The 21,138-nt window shown below is 37.4% G+C and overlaps 1 protein-coding gene across 7 annotated transcripts in view; it reads right to left on the reverse strand.

Moving 5' to 3' along the window:
• The window catches only part of FAM135A (family with sequence similarity 135 member A), a 132,788-nt gene that overhangs the window by 16,215 nt on the left and 95,435 nt on the right, over window positions 1–21,138 (reverse strand). For 3 of the 7 annotated variants that reach the window (XM_068983393.1, XM_068983392.1, XM_068983391.1), the window contains 8 exons: window positions 16,183–16,256; window positions 14,719–14,873; window positions 12,143–13,913; window positions 9,116–9,282; window positions 6,717–6,808; window positions 6,136–6,233; window positions 3,088–3,239; window positions 1,150–1,260 (listed from right to left, as the gene is read on the reverse strand). In XM_068983393.1, the coding sequence (XP_068839494.1) occupies window positions 1,150–1,260; window positions 3,088–3,239; window positions 6,136–6,233; window positions 6,717–6,808; window positions 9,116–9,282; window positions 12,143–13,913; window positions 14,719–14,873; window positions 16,183–16,256 (2,620 nt within the window). Of the gene's footprint in view, window positions 1–1,149; window positions 1,261–3,087; window positions 3,240–6,135; window positions 6,234–6,716; window positions 6,809–9,115; window positions 9,283–12,142; window positions 14,502–14,718; window positions 14,874–16,182; window positions 16,257–21,138 lie in introns of all 7 variants that reach the window. The other 4 variants (XM_068983395.1, XM_068983394.1, XM_068983390.1 and 1 more) reach the window with 2 other exon arrangements.

Below are 21,138 nucleotides of genomic sequence, written 5' to 3' on the forward strand. Positions count from 1 at the left end.
CGAGTACGAGGATAAGCCAGGGAGAGACGAAAGGTCAGAGGTGAGGTCACTTAAGAGAGAGTGAGACTGGATGGGGAGAGACCAGCTGGGGACTTTTGGGAGTAAAAGTTTAGAATATTCATGCAAGATAGGGAACATATTTAATAACTAGTTAATGCCCCCTGATAGCTCAGTTGGTAAAGAATCTGCCTGCAATGCAGGAGACCCTGGTTTGATTCCTGGGTTAGGAAGATCCACTGAAGAAGGGACCACTCCAGTATTCTTGGGCTTCCCTTATGGCTCAGCTGGTAAAGAATCCACTTGCAATGTGGGAGACCTGAGTTCAATCCCTGGGTTGGGAAGATCCCCTGGAGAAAGAAAAGGCTACCCACTCCAGTATTCTGGCCTGGAAAATTCCAAGGACTGTATAGTCCATGGGATCACAAAGAGTTGATACAACTGAGCGACTTTCACTTTCTTTCTCTCTTAATGAGAGATGACTAACCAGATTCATCCAGTGGCCAGAATTTGTAGAAGGAATAACTACTAATAGTTTGAAAGTGAAAATGTTAGTTGCGTACTCGTGTCTGACTCTTTGTGACCCCATAGACTGTAGCCTCTATCCATGGAATACTCCAGGCAAGAATACTGGAATGAGTTGCCATTTCCTTCTCCAGGGGATCTACCTGACTCAGGGATCAAACCCAGGTCTCATGCATTGCAGGTAGATTCTTTACCATCCGAGCCACTGGGGAAGACCAGAGAATACTGGAGTGGGTAGCTATCAGTTTCTCACATTTTCCAGAAATACTTATAATAATAAAGTAAAAAAATATGTGGCAGTTTAAAACAAGGGCTGAAGATTGGGGTTGGGGGCACCTAGAAGCACATGAACCTAGTTCAAAAACTAACTCATGGTATGAATTATAAATGCTAAAATTTTTAGGATAATCTCAGACTAGCTGTGCAATGCACAAGAAATAAATACAATCATATAAAAATTAAATCATCCTATCAATTGTTTGCTTTTGTGAGTTGATTTCATTAAGAAATTAACAACCAATTGATAGTTTTTTAATCACCAGAAACACATGTTAACTTATTTGCTAAAGGTTTATTTTAAAACAGGTTTTCAAGTGCATATTTTTAAAACTGTTACTATATACTTACCTGCTTTATTACTAAGCTTGTATAAGAAAGTTTGGCGAGGGTCTGAATGATCACGACATGTCAATTGTAAAAGAGAACCTGATTTTTTCCATTTCTGCATAAACCACAGACCTAGAAAGTTATTAATGGTATGAGATATTTGAGAGTTATAAACTGGAAAATATAGTACCATATAACAAGGTTAATTTTAATATACATATTTCACTTTAAAATGATATTCCTCGAATTAGCATTTAGTTGGTGAATAAAAAATGTATTTGCAAAATATTTCCATTTTCTAATAATAAACAAACACAAACACACTGAGGTTAACAATGGGTTAATGGTTGACAGAAGGTTTTAATGGTTGACAGAAGGCTTGCTATTTCTATCTCATTTACTAATTAAACAGGTAATGGTCTCTGTAGAACAAATCTGGGGATATTACACCTTTAGATATACTCGTTCAAATTAAGATGAAGTGAAGGGGGATAAAACTTCAAACACAGTCGTAGCGCCACATGCCTGAGCACCAAGGCTTTACAGCAACCACAGCTCAGTCCTGGGATCAGCAATTAGATGATGTTTTCTAATAACACAGATTATAATTAAATTTTCATATTTAATTGTATTTCTTTATATTATCAGTTTCCTGTGTTTATTTTAAAATATTTATGTATTTATTTATTTTTGGCTGTGCTGGGTCTTCGTTGCTGTGAACGGGCTCTCTATTGTTGTGGCTGGTGAGGGGTACTTTTCGTTGACACATGCAGGCACTACAGCATGGGCTCAGTAGCTGTGGCACATGGGTTTAGTTGCTCTGTGGCATGTGGGATCTTCCTGGACCAGGGATCGAACAGGTGTGCCCTGCATTGGCAGGCAGACTCTTAACCACCAGACCATCACGGAAGTCCAATTTCCTGTATTTAAGTGCATCTTCCCCGTAAGTAAAACCTCAATCACCCTGGAGCTGGTTTTTAAGACTACAGACTATTCATTTGTACTTTTGTTGATTCTAACATTACTGAGGTGAACAAAGAAAAGAGGAAAAAACCTTTTAATTGATTAAAGCTGCTAACTACAATCCTATCTGGGGAAAAGTTTAGTGAAGGAATAAATTTAAAGGAAATAAATTTAAAGCACTGCATATTATTCATGCTGGATTCTACTTTATATTATTTATATGTTTCATTTTTTTTCTCTTGCCCTCTTTTGAAACTGTAAAAATCTAGAACAAGCCAGATTTTGAAAACCACCCTTCAAAATGAGATTCAAATGAAAATGTTGTCATTTATCTGTCGTTGAAAGAAGTAGAGGAGAAAATAGAAATAGGAGTCTCAAAGGCTTGAGGAAAGAAAGTCAGGATGAAACCTAATATATTCTTTCAATGAGAATCAATTGACTATACTAGAAAAGCCATTTAAAAATTCTAAGGGAAAAACAAAGCCAAATAAGCGTAAATCAAGTACAAGATCTTTTTAATGAGAATATTTATTCTAATTAAAATTGAGGTCTTAATTTTTATTTTAAAAAGTTTAGAATTTATTTTCTCATAATATTCCTTTACTGTTATCAAGTCAAAATCAGAGTTAACATTCTATATAAAATATTTTATAACTTTATAATATGTTAATTATAGATATTTGTTATCTGTTCAACTAACAGAATAACAGAATAATCTGTTTATAATACTAACATTTACTGAAAATAAATGCGTAATGAAAACAAGAGAAAAAAAATGCTCCTATGGCTTGACAAATATCTCAATAGAATGTCATTTTTTGAAATGAGTTTTATCAGCTTATTTCTTATGCATGATAAAATAGAAAAATAGCTGCATCTTTTATGAAATTCTAAGTATGTGACAAGTTGGCTCTAAAATAAACAACAGAAAATATTAAATTTGGATTTAAATCTCCCCAGGCCATATTTTTTATACTGAACAATAAAAGTTGTTACCTGTATTAACAAGAGCACTGCTATTGTAGAGTGTACCAAGGTGAGGTCCAGAAAGTGAAAGAAAGGTATGAAGCCTGCTGAGGTAATATTTAAACCGTGGTCTTGTAAGCACTGAACGGATTATTAAATTGCCCAACGAATGTCCAATAAAGCTATAAGAGAAAAAAAAATGACATTTCTCCCATAGTATTAGTTTTAAAAACAAAAGTCAAAGCTGCTATCACTATACAAAGATGTGAAATACTAAGAATATAAAATTTTCTAATATGTTTTAAAAATATGATTTGATATTCTGAAATGATGTAACTACATTTTATAGGAAAAAAATGTGAGAACGTAGCAGAAAATTCCTATGCTTATATAATTTATATATTTAATCTATAGAAAAAAGATATTACTTACCAGAAAATTTTTACTCCTAGTTTGCAACTGCTTAGAAATATATTTAAAAAGTAATAATACATTGACTACATGATAAATTTTCCTTTTTAAGCATACACAGCAATTACAATAAACTGTGGAAAATTCTGAAAGAGATGGGAATACCAGACCACCTGACCTGCCTCTTGAGAAACCTATGTGCAGGTCAGGAAGCAACAGTTAGAACTGGACATGAACAACAGACTGTTTCCAAATAGGAAAAGGAGTATGTCAAGGCTGTATATTGTCACCCTGCTTATTTAACTTAAATGCAGAATACATCATGAGAAACGCTGGGCTGGAGGAAGCACAAGCTGGAATCAAGATTGCCAGGAGAAATATCAATAACCTCAGATATGCAGATGATACCACCCTTATGGCAGAAAGTGAAGAACTAAAGAGCCTCTTGATGAAAATGAAAGAGGAGAGTGAAAAAGTTGGCTTAAAGCTCAACATTCAGAACACTAAGATCATGGCATCTGGTCCCATCACTTCATGGGAAATAGATGGGGAACCAGTGGAAACAGTGTCAGACTTTATTTTTGGGGGGGCTCCAAAATCACTGCAGATGGTGGCTGCAGCCATGAAATTAAAAGACGCTTACTCCTTGGAAGGAAAGTTATGACCAACCTAGACAGCATATTAAAAAGCAGAGACGTTACTTTGTCAACAAAGGTCCGTCTGGTCAAGGCTATGGTTTTTCCAGTGGTCGTGTATGGATTTGAGAGTTGGACTATAAAGAAAGCTGAGTGCAGAAGAATTGATGCTTTTGAACTGTGATGTTAGAGAAGACTCTTGAGAGTCCCTTGGACTGCAAGAAGATCCAACCAGTCCATTCTAAAGGAGATCAGTCCTGGGTGTTCATTGGAAGGACTGATGCTGAAGCTGAAACTCCAATACTTTGGCCACCTGATGCGAAGAGCTGACTCATTTGAAAAGACCCTGATGCTGGGAAAGATTGAGGGTAGGAGAAGGGGACGACAGAGGATAAGATGGTTGGATGGCATCACTGACTCAATGGACATGAGTTTGGGTGGACTCCGGGAGTTGGTGATGGACAGGGAGGCCTGGTGTGCTGCAATTCATGGGGTCGCAAAGAGTCGGACACGACTGAGCGACTGAACTGAACAAAAGTCATGATTTAAAACAAAATAATGAAATCGTATCAGTGAGGATGATTTAGACTTTACATCTCCATTTCTCTTATTTTTGGTCCACACTCCACATTGGGGGAGTTCTTTGACTGAATGCATTTCAAGACACATGAAATATACATGCATTTTCCTACTTACGTATAAGATTATACCAAAATTATAACTAATACAGAGGATTTCATCTTTACTAAGGAATAGCTTAAATCAAAACAGCCTTTTCTGCTTCCCATTATTTTACAATAGACAGTACATGAATCCCTGGGGACAATTAACAGTGAAAGAAGAGAGCCTGAGAGCTCTCAGCAACGGGTCGTAGACAACGACTAGGGAGGAGCTGACAAATTTCCTGAAGCTGGGAAGGCAAGTCTGATATCAAATGGTTGTCAATCAGCTAGATCAAGCTTCTGGATTTTATGGCTCACTATAACTGACAATCTAATCTAAAAGAGGCATACTCTTATGGATGAATTAAAAAAACTGAAACAACAGACTTACTTTCGCATCATAAAATAACAAATTAATAAAAGGAATACAAGATGACTACAGAAAATTTAGCAAACAAATGAAAATCCACAAATGACAAAATTAGAAAAAAATCTCTTCTCCCCTACCCCTGACAACATACTCACAATTCCCACCATATTCTAACAGAAACATTTTTTTAAAACGACTTCAGATAAAAGCCTGCTTCTCTCTGCTCTTTGTCCCTATTCTATACTAACTGCAAATGGACTGAACAAAGGCCTATAGTATAAAGAGCTAGCCTCCTCCTCCCACCTACCTGGGATATGACAACCATCAGCTTATTCTACTCTTTTGAGTCAAGAAGATTACTTTTAGTTTTTTCTTTATTTCTTACTGGAATAGAAGAAACAATCACTTTTCTCTCTCTCATTTCTACTTACAACATGTGATTAAAGAATGAGACATACTGGTTTAATCATCATCTGTTGCTTGGGTACTCTCAAAGTATAGTCATGACACTGAAAATATTCTTACAGTTTCATTTCTTTACATATATCTCCCTACAACTTTTCTTTTTGGGAGCAGTTTTATTGAGATATAATTCATACACTGTACAATTCACCCACTGAAAGTGTAAAATTCAATGGTTTTTAGTGTATTTACAGAGTAGTGCAGCATCACTATAAAAAATTTTAGAACATTCCACTACCTTTAAAGGAAACCCTACATTCTTTACTTATCATCGGCCCCCATCTCCTTCTCCCTCAGTCCTAAGTAATCACTAATCTACTTCTCTCTCTATAATGCTGCCAATTCTGGCCAATTCACATAAACAGAACTATACAATATGTAGTTATTTCCCTAAAATCTTTTAATTTTTTTCTCTTTATATTTATTTGAATTGCTGTCTACTATATTTTAGAATAGGACAAAAAATTTCCAGACTGTGTGTAATTTTTCTATAATTCATAAAGACATAAAAGTAAGTTACGTAAATTAGAAAAGTTACCTTATTTTTGAGACTGTTAGACTATATATCTGAATATATTGTATTATCTCATCCAGAAGGCGATCAGTCATGCTATCAAAATCAGCAAAAGTATCATTCTAAACAAAAGCAAAACATACACATTATATACACAGGAAAAACTGAATATAAACATTACCTTTAATTTGGGTACTGAAAATATGTTAAACACCAGTTTTTTTTAGAGAAGTTAGTCAATATAATATTCATTATACTAAAATGAACAAGCAGTGAATTTCCAGGAAAAAAGGCTCAGTTTTCTCATTAATACTTTGTTTAGACTGTTTAGCCCACTAACAGAACTGAACATAAGGTTATTTTAAATGGTTTAATTAATGAATTATTTGCATAGAAATATGAAATACTAGAAATTTTGCATATGTAAAGAGCTCAAAAACTGAGTTATAAATCATTTCAAATTCCTTAAGATATGCATGAATGTTAAATTTTATAGAAATCAGAAAACTTATTTCTACTACTACAGACATTTTGCAGTAAGCAATATTTAGGTAGAAACTGGTAGAAACATGTATGCTTTCACTGAAAACACAGCCATACTGTACCTGATTTCTTTCAGACATAAGAAAATCAATTCTTTCCCCAGGCAGCCCAAGTTCAATGTAAGTTTTTACTAATCGGAGATCTGCACTGTTACCTAGAAAATGAAGAAAACAAAAAGTCTGTCTAAAGGACAAGATAAAGAAAAAGGTGCAGCACACATCCTCACAGGCTGCTAACCATTCTGAGGATAAGAGGAGGGCCTAAGTCAGCTGTGAAGAGACAAGGCCCTGTGCACCAGAACCCACTGTGTTCATGTCACGGCTGATCACCATCAGCAGACAATGTCCGCCAACAGCCTGTGTCTTCAGAGGTCTGGATGTACGATGCTATCAACCCCTCATGCCCACTCCGGCTCCCCCTGTGTCTGGCCCAATGTCAGCACATGCTGTGCTGACCACTGGCAATGGCAACTGTGAGTGACCAACTGACCAACTCGTCACCATCACTCTCTGTATGAGCATTTAACCAAACTTGAGTGCATTTTCGATTTAATCTGTTGACTTTTTCTTTGGCAGTACTAGGTCAGACAAACAGAAATAAAAATCCATTTAAATAATCTAAAGTAGTTTAATTACTAACTTAAAAGATAGATATAAATATAAAATATTTTAATAGCTATCATACATAAATATAAATAATTAGTACCTTTAAAAATTAGTTTAGTGGCTTTTCAGTTAATTCTTTTGGCTTACTCAGGAATATACACATATTATCAATTGCTGAATTTTTACTTTATCCCTCTTTTTAGCTATGTCATGAACAGACAGTATTAACTGTTTTATTTCTGATTTTTAAAAGAAATGTCTCTAGCATCTCACTACTAGGTATATGTTTCCCATGAGCTGTAAGTATATATCCTTAATTACATTAATGAATTAGACTAGTGCTATTTAAGGTTTAAAGTTTGATGCTTACTTGTCATAACTGGAAATGAATATTGAATTTTATATTACTTGATTTACTAATATAGTATATTTTATTAACAAATTTCTTTATATTTACCTATCTGCATTCTGGGAATTAAGTTCTATTTGCTGTAGCTACTTTAATATATTGATCCATTTGCTGGAGGGTTTTGGGAGACATTTAATCAATTAATGAATTCATTTTTCTACAATGTTACTAGAGTCTCATTAAGTATATTTATGTTAGATTACTCCACTTTTTTTGGAGTGTCAGTGTTACATCTTTTTCGGATTTAATAACAAGGTTAGGTTAACCTCAAGGAATAAAATAGGCTCCATTCCATCTTTTTTCCTATTATTCTGGACCAATTTCTATAACATGGGGTAGTGTTTCTTGGAAATTTCAAAGAGGACTATATCAGAGATTCTATTAAGCCAAGAAACTTTTCTTGGAGGATAATTCTTTGCAAATTTTATCAGGGGAAGGAAAGAGGTTAGTATTTGAGGCATTTTATTTCTTGGGTTGCAGTTTTTTTTTTAATTAAAAATATCCAATTTAATGAGAATTTACTAGTTTAGACCTATGGTGGTCAGACAGTAAAGAGTCTGCCTGCAGTGAGGGAGACTGGAGTTGGATCCCTGTGTTGGGAAGATCCCCTGGAGAAGGAAATGGCAACCCACTCCAGTATTCTGGCCTGGAAAATCCCATGGACAGAGGAGCCTGGCAGGAGTCTATGGAGTCGCAAAGAATCGGACACGACTGGGAGACTTCACTGCAGCATTTTTATAATCTATAAAATCTTTTGTTACTTTGCTATTACAGAATCACATTATAACACAGCCCACTCCAGTATTCTTGCCTGGAAAATCCCATGGACATAGGAGCCTGGCAGGCTACAGTCTATGGGGTCGCAAAGAGTCGGATACGACTGAGTGACTTCACTTGACTTGACTCTGCTAGTCTAGAGATATCTGGTATCTTCTAATGCAGTTCCTAACCAAGAAAAATAGGCTGCTGAATAACCAAAATAGCTGTCTTAAAATTAGAGCAAGTAAAAACGGGTATTAAGAATTTAAATTATACCCTAATTAATCAGTGAATCTTTTATTCTTAGGTATTGATTTTTCTTATCCATAAAGTTTAAAGCACCAAGTTAGACATTAGCAGAAAGACAACCAAAGGGAGACAAAATGATTGCCATGAGTGACAGCTAATGCAAATAACTGTAAGAGAGCAGACAGAAAAACCCCAAGTTAATATAAGCAAAATGTTGGCATGTGGATATCAATTCCAAGGAAAATTTGCTTTAAAAAAATCTAATATTACACTCAGCAAAATTAAACATACCTCTGCTTTAGAATGTATTTAAGATAATAATTAATATCAGCAATTTAGAAATCTTTCTTCGGGTCAATGATTAAACAGAACCAAACGAGATCTACTAGGGAAAGAAGATATTGAGTTGGTATGGGTTATATCCACAGATGTTACACACCGTCTAGGCCGTGTACACAGACAATGAGATGCACTCCATTTTCACAATGGTCCTCCTCCTCCTCCTCCACACAAAAATAAGGGACTGAAGATGCCAGCAGAGGAACATCGCTGTACATGAACCCGGGGAGTTTAAGTTGTTTCAATTCATCTTTTGCCTGAAGGAAGCTAGAGCAAAATGTTATAAAAGATATTCTTTACTAAGAATTACATTCAGTTTTTAGAACCAAAAAGATAATCTGCTGAATTCAGAGAACTACAGAAAAGGAAACCCAGAAATACTTGATTTTAAAATACTGAAATATGTGGGATCACCTAAATGATTTAGAAATTACACAGTGATTTTCTTTACTAGCGCTTCCCTGGTGGCTCAGCTCATAAAGAATCTGCCTGCAATGCAGGAGACCTGGGTTCAATCCCTGTTTTTTAGTACATACTCTGATCAAATATAATGAGTAATTACACCCTGACATCACTTAAAAATATTCTTTTAAATTTGAAATCCACTAGAAAATATTAGGAATGGAGTTATGCTTTTTACAGAACTTTATATTGTATGCATAGAAAAGCTGGGAGAAGTACCACAAAGAGTAACAGTCTGATGCTGATCCTGTGACCAAATCTTACCCTCCTCCTCCTTTTTGTGCTATATGTGCTTAGTCACTCAGTCATGTCCGACTCTTTGCGACCCTATGGACTATAGCCTGCCAGACTCCTCTGTCCATGAGGACTCTCCAGGCAAGAATAGTGGAGCGGGTTGCCATGCCCTCCTCCAGGGGAACTTCCCGACCCAAGTTTTGAACCAGGGTCTCCTGCGTTGCAGGCAAATTCTTTACCAGCTGAGCTACCTGGGAAGTCTCTTGCTCCTTTTTAATCTTACATAAATGGGAAAAAAGGCACTATTCTACACAGTGTACTGGTGAGAACGGCAGGTATTATATTTAGTAGATTATTTGTATTTTTCTCTAAAAATATCAGTAAAAAGGAATAGAACTAAGGGGGGATGTGATTAAATAAAATCGGCACAAACATATCTATTCAACTTGGGGATTGAGAACATGAAAAATTATGAACTATTTTAATATTATATCATTTGGGCTGATGAAAGTAAAACTCAAGTAAGCTGCTGAACACTAAACTGAGGGGGACACACTAGGTGAAGAATACTGCTTTCATGTTTGATTCAGAAAGAGACTGAGCTGCCAGGAGGTGGAACAACCTTTAACTTCCTAGCACATCTGTCCTTGTTTAGTCACTTTGTGTCCAGTTCTTTGTAAACCCATGGACTATAGCCTGCCAGGCTCCTCTGTCCATGAGATTTTTCAGGGAATACTGGAGTGGTTTGCCATTTCCTTCTCCAGGGGATCTTCTGGACCCGAGGATTGAACCTGTGTCTCCTGCATTGGTAAGTGGATTCTTCACTGCTGAGCTACCAGGGAAGCCCCCTCCTAGCACACTATAATTCAGTAGGCTCTTCTCACCTGGTTCAAAATTGGGAATGATGTATGTCAAGGCTATATATTGTCACCCTGCTTATTTAGCTTCTATGCTGAGTACAACATGCAAAATGCCGGGCTGGATGAAGGACAAGCTGGAATTAAGATTGCTGGGAAAATATCCATATCCTCAGATATGCCGATGACATCACCCTTACGGCATAAAGTGAAGAGGAACTAAAAAGCCTCTTGATGAAGGCAAAAGAGAGTGAAAAAACTGGCTTAAAACTCAACATTCAAAAAACTAAGATCATGGCATCCAGTCCCATCACTTCAAGGCAAACAGATGGGGAAACAATGAAAACAGTGACAGACTTTATTTTATTGGGCTCCAAAATCACTGCAGATGGTGACTGCAGCCATGAAATTAAAAGATGCTTGCTCCTTGGAAGAAAAACTATGACAAATCTAGACAGCAATATTAAGAAGCAAAGACATCCCTTTGCCGACTAAGGTCTGTAAAGTCATATATGGCTGTGAGAATTGGACCATAAAGAAGGCTGAGCACTGAAGAATTGATGCTTTCCAACTGTAGTGCTGGAAAAGATTCTTGACAGTCCCTTCCAAGAGGTGAAATCAATCAATCCTAAAGGAAATCAACCCTGAATATTCCTTGGAGGACTAATGTTGAAGCTGAAGCTCTGATATTGAGGCCACCTGATGCAAAGAGCCAACTCACTGGAAAATAATCTGAAGCTGGGAAAGATTGAAGGCGGGAGAAGGGGACGACAGAGGACAAGATGGTTGGATGGCATCACCAACTCAATGGACATGAGTTTGAGCAAACTCTGGAAGATCACGAAGGACAGGGAAATCTGGCGTGGTGTAGTCTGTGGGGTCACAAAGAGTTGGACATGGCTGAGTGACTGAATAACAATAAATTCTCATCTTAGTGGGTTCACTAGCTGTAGGCGCCATGGATCTCACTTATGTGCACATATCAGAATAATCTGGGAACTTAAAAAACTACAGTAGACAAACCTAGACATTTTACTCTAGGGATTACAATTCCATTTGGAGTAAGGTAGTAGACAACTGTGCCATACTAGTAAATCTATGCCGTCTTCAAATTTTTCTGTTTTTTTTTTTAACTGGACCATTAAATCTCAATTCTGGAACCACTGACTTAGCTGAGGCAATCTGAGTCTGGTAGGCTGACGAAGTTTCTACTAATTATCTAATATTGTCCTTAATTGCTAGATGTCCTTATAAAACCTAACTTCTGTCTGGGAGTAAATGGGGGAGAAATGATGAGGAAAAAAGGGTTTTAAGCTCAACTATTCCACACTTTCACCACACAACTACTGATGAAGGCTCAGGGATGTGTAGCCTATAGAACAGGACAATCATACAGGAACCTACAGGTCTGTCTCAGGCAGCATACTGAGTTCACGTCTCCATTTTGGACAGCTAATCAAAGAAATACTTTCTGTATTACAGAAGTCAGAGAACGTGAAATATGCATGTTTCCAGAGAAAGATATACACATGTTCCCTCTCTGGCAGCACGTGCCGTCACGCTCCACTACTTACGCTTGTATCTGAGGCTTTGGCGAGTTTTCGTACCAGGAGAGCGATGAGGTGCAACTGTGGGAGGCGCTGCTCGGCTGCTTGGTAACAGCGTCACACTTACTCTTAGAAGAATACTTAACGCCACAAGGGGACTCTCGTGGTGCAGACGGGAAGGACAGACAGCCAGAAGTACAGACAGTAGGCACGGTGATGCCATCCCTCAGATAGTCGCTGGCCAGTCTTTCAGACTTGGCAAGTTTTTCTTCTCCCAGGTCAGCTCCGTCTGCACAGTGAGCATCTCCTGCAGCCTCCAGCGTGGAGTAATCTGCCTCTTCATAATACCCGTTTTGAACCATTTGTTGATCCTGCTCTTCCTCTTCCTCATCTTTACCCTGATCCCGCTGAGGACTACTCATTTCTTTTCCAGAAGTTTCTTTCTGAGGGCTAACTGAATGGCTGTAGCTAATAGTGCACATGTCAGAAACATCCGTACTGCTTTGATAGCCAAAATAATTTTCCACAAGCCCTTGCTTTACCATATCAGGACTGGCTGAAAAAGCATCACCTGTACTCAGGTAAGTTTCATCTTTAACTGCAGGGGCTTCTGAACACATTTGTTTGGGATTTAATGCATCACTGTTTTTTCTTTTCACAGTTCTATCTCCACTGCTATCTGCCCTGGTGGAAACGGAACCTGAAATGACACAAGGGGTGCCTGAACAAGCCAGTTCTGAACTTAATGGAACTGTGGTTCCTACAGAGTCACTGGATTTATCAGGACTCTGGGAGTCTTTACACACAGTGTCCAAGTTAGGTTTGGAGCTGCAACTATTTTTCACATCACTGGAAGTATCTTCATCTGAAAAAGCAAATTGTAAAGGGTCTTTAGTGCTTGAATTTAAGGAATGTATTTCTATAGTTTCACTGTCCGAATGCCCTGAAAATATGACACTCTGCTGCTGCAAAATAATACTTGACTTTTTCCTATCGTCACACTTTGGCACATCAGTTGTTCCTAGATTTAACACAGTTTTGCTATCACTTAGGTGACATTCAGATACAGCAGATTTCTTAGGATTTTCATCAGGTGACAGCTCGTCATCAGAAGGCAGAGAATTTATGGAGGTTAAGGACGACTGGATCTCACTGAAAGCACTTGTACTCTCAGTACAGTGACTGCCTAGTGAAAACTTTACATTACAGTCAGGCTTCATCAAAAGCTGAGGAAATAACCTCTCACTGATGTAAAGACCCTGCCCTGGTACAGTTTCAAAGACTATGTCAGGGTTTGGATGCGCTGCAACAGAACTTGGTTCACTTTCCACACCTGAGTCTGAGAACCGAGATGAGGCACACGTGGCACTAATGTCTGGTAACTTAATGGCATCTCCACTCACTACAAGGTGGTATTCTCTTGTAGAAGTAGGTTGATTATTTCTTAACTTAGCTAACGATTCTCCAACAGAACGACACTTAGCTTCCTGCAAAGCTTCCTTTTCAAGTGTTATTTCCATAGGTTTAGATTTACTGTTAGAGTCTAAGGACTCAAAGTTGGGCAGTTGTAAATTATCCACAAATATTTCATCTTGTTGAAGCTCTGTCCAAGGTCCTATTTTAATAGTTACTTTCTCTCCACTGAAACAGTCTTTATTACACGGCTTAACTTCAATTGTCCTAACTCCTGAAGTGGGGGCAGACTGACGATCATGGCAATCGTCTGATGAGCTTCTGGATGCCACACTGTGTTCCACTTGTGCAATTTCACTATCATCCTGGGAGATACCAAGTTTACCTGAAATGGACAAATTTGCACAAACATTTAGGCTGCCAGAGTTCAAAGGATCAAACAGGTCTGGTTGCATATTTTCAATATCTGGAGACTTTCGTTCAGTTCTTTCTGTATTAGCTGGCAAATAGCTAGCTTCCTTTTGACTTGTCTGTCTGATGTAGGTCTTTGGATCAAAATTATATCCATATATTGTGGGGTCCAGACCTTCCTTCTGACTATGTGTAGGGTTGCCTTCAAAGCTTTTAAAGAGATCATTTGATGCTGTATTTTTCAAGCATTTGTAGCCTACCAAAACCACCAAATCCTTAGAGTTCTGTTTTATTAATTTTTTTGTGTTTTCAGGTTTCATTGTTTTCATGAGCTTAGTAACCTTAACCTTGGATTTATTTGATTCTTCATTCTTTCCTTTTAGAGATTTTGTTAGCTGCTTTTCACCTTCTGTAGACCAAAAACTGGAGGTCCCAGCAGGTCTGACTTTCAACTCTGGGCTGGAAAGTCCAGCTAGAGCACTTTCTTCAGTCTCACATTTATCCATTCTACTGGACTCTGATCTCTGAAGACTCTGAATTCCCATCCAGGGTGCATCTAAGTCTTTTATCCAAAGAAAAAGAAATTCAGATTTAAGACAAGGTGTAAGAACTTATGTGATTAAGACTATTTTTTCTGACTATAACTTTCTAATATCCTCAAAAATAAATAAAACTGGAGGTGGAAAAAAGTCCCACATTAAGAAATGGCTTTATGTATAGTAGGTAGAATATACTGCCAATGACACATAGCTTACATATTATAGTTAGATTACACTTACCTTCAGTAACTGAATCTAAATACCTATCTTCAAAGATAATAGGTAACGAATTGAGATCTCCATCTAATTCACTACATTCAATAGGCAGGGGTGGGAGAGAGCTGCAGAAGGAAGTGTTTTTGATAGCGGTGCACATCTGGAGATGACTCTGAGCACTGAAAAACATGTCTCACGTCAGACTGCAACCGAGATAATCACACCAGCTCCACCTCATAGTCCCCCAGGCACCATCCCCTCATCAGTCGTGTGCTCCCCACCACTCAAGACACAAGCACCTGACAAAGGAGTTCCTTGCTCAGAGATAAAAACTGCTACAATGAAAATTACTGACTTATAAAAATTATGGTTTACTGACAAATGTTATTTCAAAGTGCTTTATCTGTACTTAATATATATGCACTTCCTAATTAGCTGAGAACATCATAGAAGAGAAAGACCAAAAGCTCAAATGTCTACTAATGATTTGATGATAATGTTGAAAAAAAGTGTTCCGTTCCTACTGCTTACTTAACATATACTGATAAACACAACAGCTATTTTTAAAAAGGTATATACTTTTCTAATATAAAAGTTTTTTAAAAAAACTTTTTCTTATGAAAAATGTCCTAAACAAATCAAAGTAAACAGAATAGCATAACAATCCCGTCAGCTTCAACAATGAGGATTTTCCCTCTTGCTTTGTCTGGACCTCCACTCAAACACCCAATGATTATTTACAGTTCTCTTTTGTGGTACAGTTCACAGGCACTGAAACAAATACACCTTAGCTGTATGGTTCCGATAAGTGGACACACAATCAGAACATTTCCACCTGTCTAGAGAGTATTCTGTCATCCCAGGCAAACTCTCAGCCCAAGTCAACACCAAGACAACCACTGTCCTGACTTTTACTTCACCTTAGTTTTATGTGTTCCAGAACTTCATATAAACATAATTATATATAATTTATTCTTTTATGTCTCACTTCTTTTCACTCAGCATAATGTCCTCAAAATATTCTTTAAAGCCAAAGAAAACCAGATCTAAAAATACTCAGTAAGGAAAAAGGAAGGCATCTACTCTGGATATTTGAATTATAAATCTTTTACATAACGGCAAGAAGTGCCAGTCAGACTACTTTTGAGAACCTGCAATACATAATTGTAAATATAAGAGATTCCCGCCTGTGAAAATAGAGATACAACTAGATGACCAAATGGAAGGCTGGAGCCAGGGCCTTGTGGGATGGGTAGATCTCATGTGTGGGATGGGATAATAGTGCAATGTGATCCTTTATGGAAGGCAGGGGTCTTTCGTGAAGCAATTCACAAGATTAAACACATCTGACTAAACAGGAGATTTCTGAACTTCAAATTCTCATTTCTTTTGCTGTAAATATTGTATATTCCATCATGATAAATTCTGAGATGATATCTTATATAAAAGGAAACAAAGTCATTTAAACTTTGGATTTGTGCTACTCACTGAAGTTCCTGGTATGCAATGGCAGCTTCTCTTGGATGTTCAAAACAAAAGAAGGCCTCAGAAAACCTGCGCACCTGAAAAATTCCAAAAGGGAGTATGAATAACACGAAGCATCTAACAAGTCATGAGGTTTTAGGTGGTAGGAAGAAAAACACCCTCTGCAAGGGCCCCCATAACCTCCCCCATGAAGATTAACCTCTCTCCTCAGTGTTGCCAAACCTCTGTATGTTGGTACTTACTGCATGAGTTAAAAGAAAGAACAGAATGCAGAGTAAGAAACTTTGGCTTACATTATGGATTCACCATTCATCCTCCTTGAAGATGGGGATTCTGTCCCTCACACCAAGAAGAGTGCCCAGCACACGAAAAAATAGTAGGACCACCTAGCTCCTGCTCCATGCTGTGTGCCAGGCAGCCCAGGACACGTCAGGTGAGCTGATGGGCGGACTCACTGACACTGTGACCTCAGGCATTTCACCTTAGGAGCCTCGATGACTTGCTTTCAATTACACTTAATACTTAGTCTACATACGGGGTTATTGTGAAGAGTAAGCATAATTACATGTTTTATATTTCTTTTTTAAACTGGAAGGTATATGTAAATATAAGCTATGACAATTACCACTGTAGCATTCACCACATTTTTCCTTAAAATAGTTGTTTATGTGAATTGTCTCCCCTCTTAATGTGTGATATTCTTTAGAGTAGGAGCTATGTTTGGGATGATCTTTGCTATCTATCTAAAATATATCTTGGTATGTTATAAAAACAAGTGCTTCGTAAATACTGGTCAAATCTAGTTGAGTATTTCTTCCATCATAGTCGTATTTTGACCTTTTCATTTCTAATTATTCAAAGGCTTTGTCAGCTATGGACAGCAACTGAAGCACCAGTAAGGGCACGGAAAATATATTTTGTTTGAAGGGTACGTGGAAGAGACAGAAATCAGATTATAGCTAGGAATTACATTACATTGAAACTTTTTTCTAAAGGGAAAGAAGACTTGAGGTTCTTTGGTTTTAAATACACAGTGAATTGGAGAAATGTTTTATTCGTCATCAAGATACAGCCAGTTAAGTTTCTGATTTCCTCAGCCTATCTCCCTGAGTTGGTGAGACAGGATCTTCAGAGGGACAAGGGGAGGCATCTGTGAGGGAAGGATGTAACTGTGTCTTCACTTCAAATGCTGCAACTGACACTTCTTGCTCTCCAACACTAGCGGAGAGATAAGGAAAACCATTTGCCTGTCTGTCAGAGAGGTTTTCCTGAGGGCTATAAAGTGTGAAGAAATCCAGCCTGAAGTGATCTGTGGCTGCAGCTGGGCCTGCCTTCTCAGACTCCTATGATAAGAGCCATCATTTCTGGAGAGCAGCCACCCTCGTAAGCTCTATGCTAAGCACTTTACTTTTTTATTCTTTGATTTAAACCATATGAAAACCCTATGAAGTGAACATATTTTCATTTAACAACTGAGAAAACAGGCAGAAAGAAGTTAATTACTTGGCCAAGACAACAGAGCTGGCCCGTGACACATCTGGGTTTTCAAATAAGGGCTCGAGAAAAAGTGTTGTCTTGTGCTCCAACCACTGAGCTCTTCCCTTCTGCATTAAGACTCCCTATTGCCAGCACGTCTTTTCTTCCCTTTCCTCTCTGAGCCCAGATGGAAGTTCTGGTCTAAACTTTCTCCTGCCCTGATTTTCATGCAGTGGCAACACGTGATGAATAAGGCTGGTGACTATACTGAGGCCATGACTAAGGCATCACTGCCACCTGACGGCAACACAGCTTAGTTCTGGGCAAAAGGCATTCATAGAAAAAATGTTAAATTTACAAATTCAAACTCAGGATATGAGTAATAGATATTAATACTCTGGTATACATAGTTGTGGGCATCCCAGGTGGCCCTAGTGGTAAAGAACCCACCTGCAATGTGGGAGACATTAGAGATGCAGGTTTGATCCCTGGGTCAGGAAGATCCCCTGGAGGAAGGCATGGCAACCCACTTCAGTATTCTTGCCTGGAGAATCCCATGGGCAGAGGAGCCTGGTGGGCTACAGTCCATGGGGTCACAAAGAGTTGGACACGACTAAAGTGACTTAGCATGCATACATGATTGTAAAAGAAGTTTTGAGTATGTACCCTAAAGAATCTACTCATTTGGAAACATCAACTAGTCAAAATTTAACCAGGAAGTTAAAAAAAAAAAAATAGCCTTCAAGGGTTCAAAATGGGTGTTTATAGTGCTTTACAGAATTAAATGTTTATCTGTGTTCATCCTAATATGTTGCTTATAGTGCTAAATAATGTTTATTATGATAATTTTAACTAGTATTTGTTATCAGTGTAACTATGCTTATTACAGCTATTAAAATTAATTATAAAGTAAATTATTTTATTAAATATTATTCAATAAATAATTGAATATTTGTTATTAAATATATCTTAAACAGAATTTAATTATTCAATAAATATTTAGCAAATAATTATTAAAATATACTTTATTATAAAATATAATATTAAATTATTAAATATAAGACTTATATTAAATATATTATTAAATATCATATTTCACTAATTTTAAATTATTAGAACATTATTTAATAGAATATGTTTATTATCATAAATGTAACATTATTGTATTAAATATAACATTTACATAATTTTATATCAAAATATAATATTTTAATATACATTATTACTAAAACATATTATTAAAAATAATTTTATACATCCACATCCAAGTTAGAGTCTAATTATTAGTGTAGAGTCTAAATATGTGATGTATTATTTATGTTGCCTTGAAGAAAAAACACATCTCACAAATGTTTACTGAAAAATATTCTTTGCATTCTTGCATTATGCTCACAGTAGGATACTTTAGAGTCCACTTTTTATACAAAATTGATTTATGCTTACTATTAGATACAATTTTAAGTGATTTAAGTTACCTGGTTTCCCATTTCACAGTACATTAAAAGAGCAAATGAACCAAGGGAAAAGGAGAGTTACAGAATACAGATTGTGTACAGAGGCATTAAGTGTATGTAAGTATATGAGCCAAAAGAAACTTGATGCTGAAACAAAAATGCCTCCCTACACAAGGTGCATAATGATAACTAACTCATTTTCAAAAGGCTAACTTAGGTTCCATACACTCTACTTCAGAAGGTAGGGAACCATGAGGCACATTATGAAGTTTCCATGTAAAATGTTCAGAAATAATTTAAGAAAAAATTAGCCCTTTAAAAAGCACATATTGGATAAAAACAAAGTTCACTTTTGGTTAGACTTATTTCCTAAAAACCCCTTCATGGATTACTGCCTTGTCATGGTGAAGAGGCTTGTGTAACTCAGTGAAGGTATGAGGCATGCCAAGCACGGCCACCGAAGATGGACGGGTCACAGTGGAGGGTTCTGACAAAATGTGATACACCGGAGGAGGGAATGGTAAACCACCCCAGTATACCTACCGTGAAAACCCCATGAACTGTACAAAACGGCAAAAAGATATGACACCAGAAGATGAGTCCCCTAGGTCTGAAGCTGTCCAATATGCTACTGGGAAAGAGCAGAGGACACCTACTAATAGCTTCAGAAAGAACGAAGCAGCAGGGCCAAAGTGGGAACAACACTCAGCTGTGAATGTGCCTGCTGATGAAAGTAGAATCCGATGCTGTAAAGAACAGTATTGTATAGGAACCTGGAAAGTTAGGTCCAAGAATCAAGGGAAATTGGACGTAGTCAAGTAGGAGATGATAAGAGTAAATAAACACTGAGATCTTAGGAATCAGTGAACTAAAATGGACAGAAATGGGTGACTTTAAGTCAGATGACCATTATATCTACCACTGTGGGCAAGAATCCCATAGAAGTAATGGAGTAACCCTCATAATCAACAAAAGAGTTTGAAATGCAGCACTTGGGTGCAATCTCAAAAACAACAGAATGATGTCTGTTCGTTTCCAAGGCAAACCATTCAACATCACAGTAATTCAAGTCTCTGCCGCAAACACTGATGCTGAAGAAACTGAAGGTTGATCAGTTCTATGAAGACCCAGAAGACCTCCTAGAATTAATGCCAAAAAAAGATGTCCTATTCATCATAGGGATTGCAAAGAGTTGGACACGACTGAGTGGCTAAGCACAGCACAGCATTTATCATAGGGGATTGGAATGCAAAAGTAGGAAGTTCTGCATGGACTTGCCTGGAATAACAGGCAAGTTTCCTCTTGGAGTACAAAATGAAGCAGGCAAAGGCTAACAGAATTCTCCCAAGAGAATGCACTGGTCATAGCAAATACTCTTTTTCAACAACACAAGAGATGATTTACACATGGACATCACCAAATAGTCAATGAGAAAATCAGATTGATTACATTCTTTGTAGCAGAAGAAGCTCTGTACAGTTAGCAAAAACAAGACCTGGAGCTGACTGTGGCTCAGATCATAAGCTTCTCATAGAAAAATTCAGGCTTAAACTAAAGAAAGCAGGGAAAACTGCTAGGACAGCAAGGCACAACTTAAACCACCTATGAATATACAGTGGAGGTGACGAATAGATTCAAGGGACTAAATCTAGTAAACAGAGTGCCTAAAGATCCATGGATAGAGGTCTGTAATATTGTACAGGAGGCAGTGAACAAAACCACCCCAAAGAAAAAGAAAAGCAAGAAGGCCAAGTGGTTGTCTGAGGAGGCTTTACAAATAGCTGAAGAAAGATAAATGAAAAGCAAGGGAGGAAGGAAAATGTACACCCAACTAAAGGAAGAGTTCCAGAGAATAGCAAGGAGAGACAAGAAAGCCTTCTATGAACAATGAAAACAAATGGAGGAAAACACCAGAAGGGGAAAGACTAGAGATCTCTTTAAGAAAACTGGAAATATCAAAGGAACATTTCATCCAAAGATGGGCAAAATAAAGGACAGAAACAGTTAAGACCTAATAGAAGCAAAGAGA

This window comes from Capricornis sumatraensis, chromosome 11 (genome assembly GCF_032405125.1).
Source record: "Capricornis sumatraensis isolate serow.1 chromosome 11, serow.2, whole genome shotgun sequence".
Lineage (NCBI taxonomy): Eukaryota > Metazoa > Chordata > Mammalia > Artiodactyla > Bovidae > Capricornis > Capricornis sumatraensis.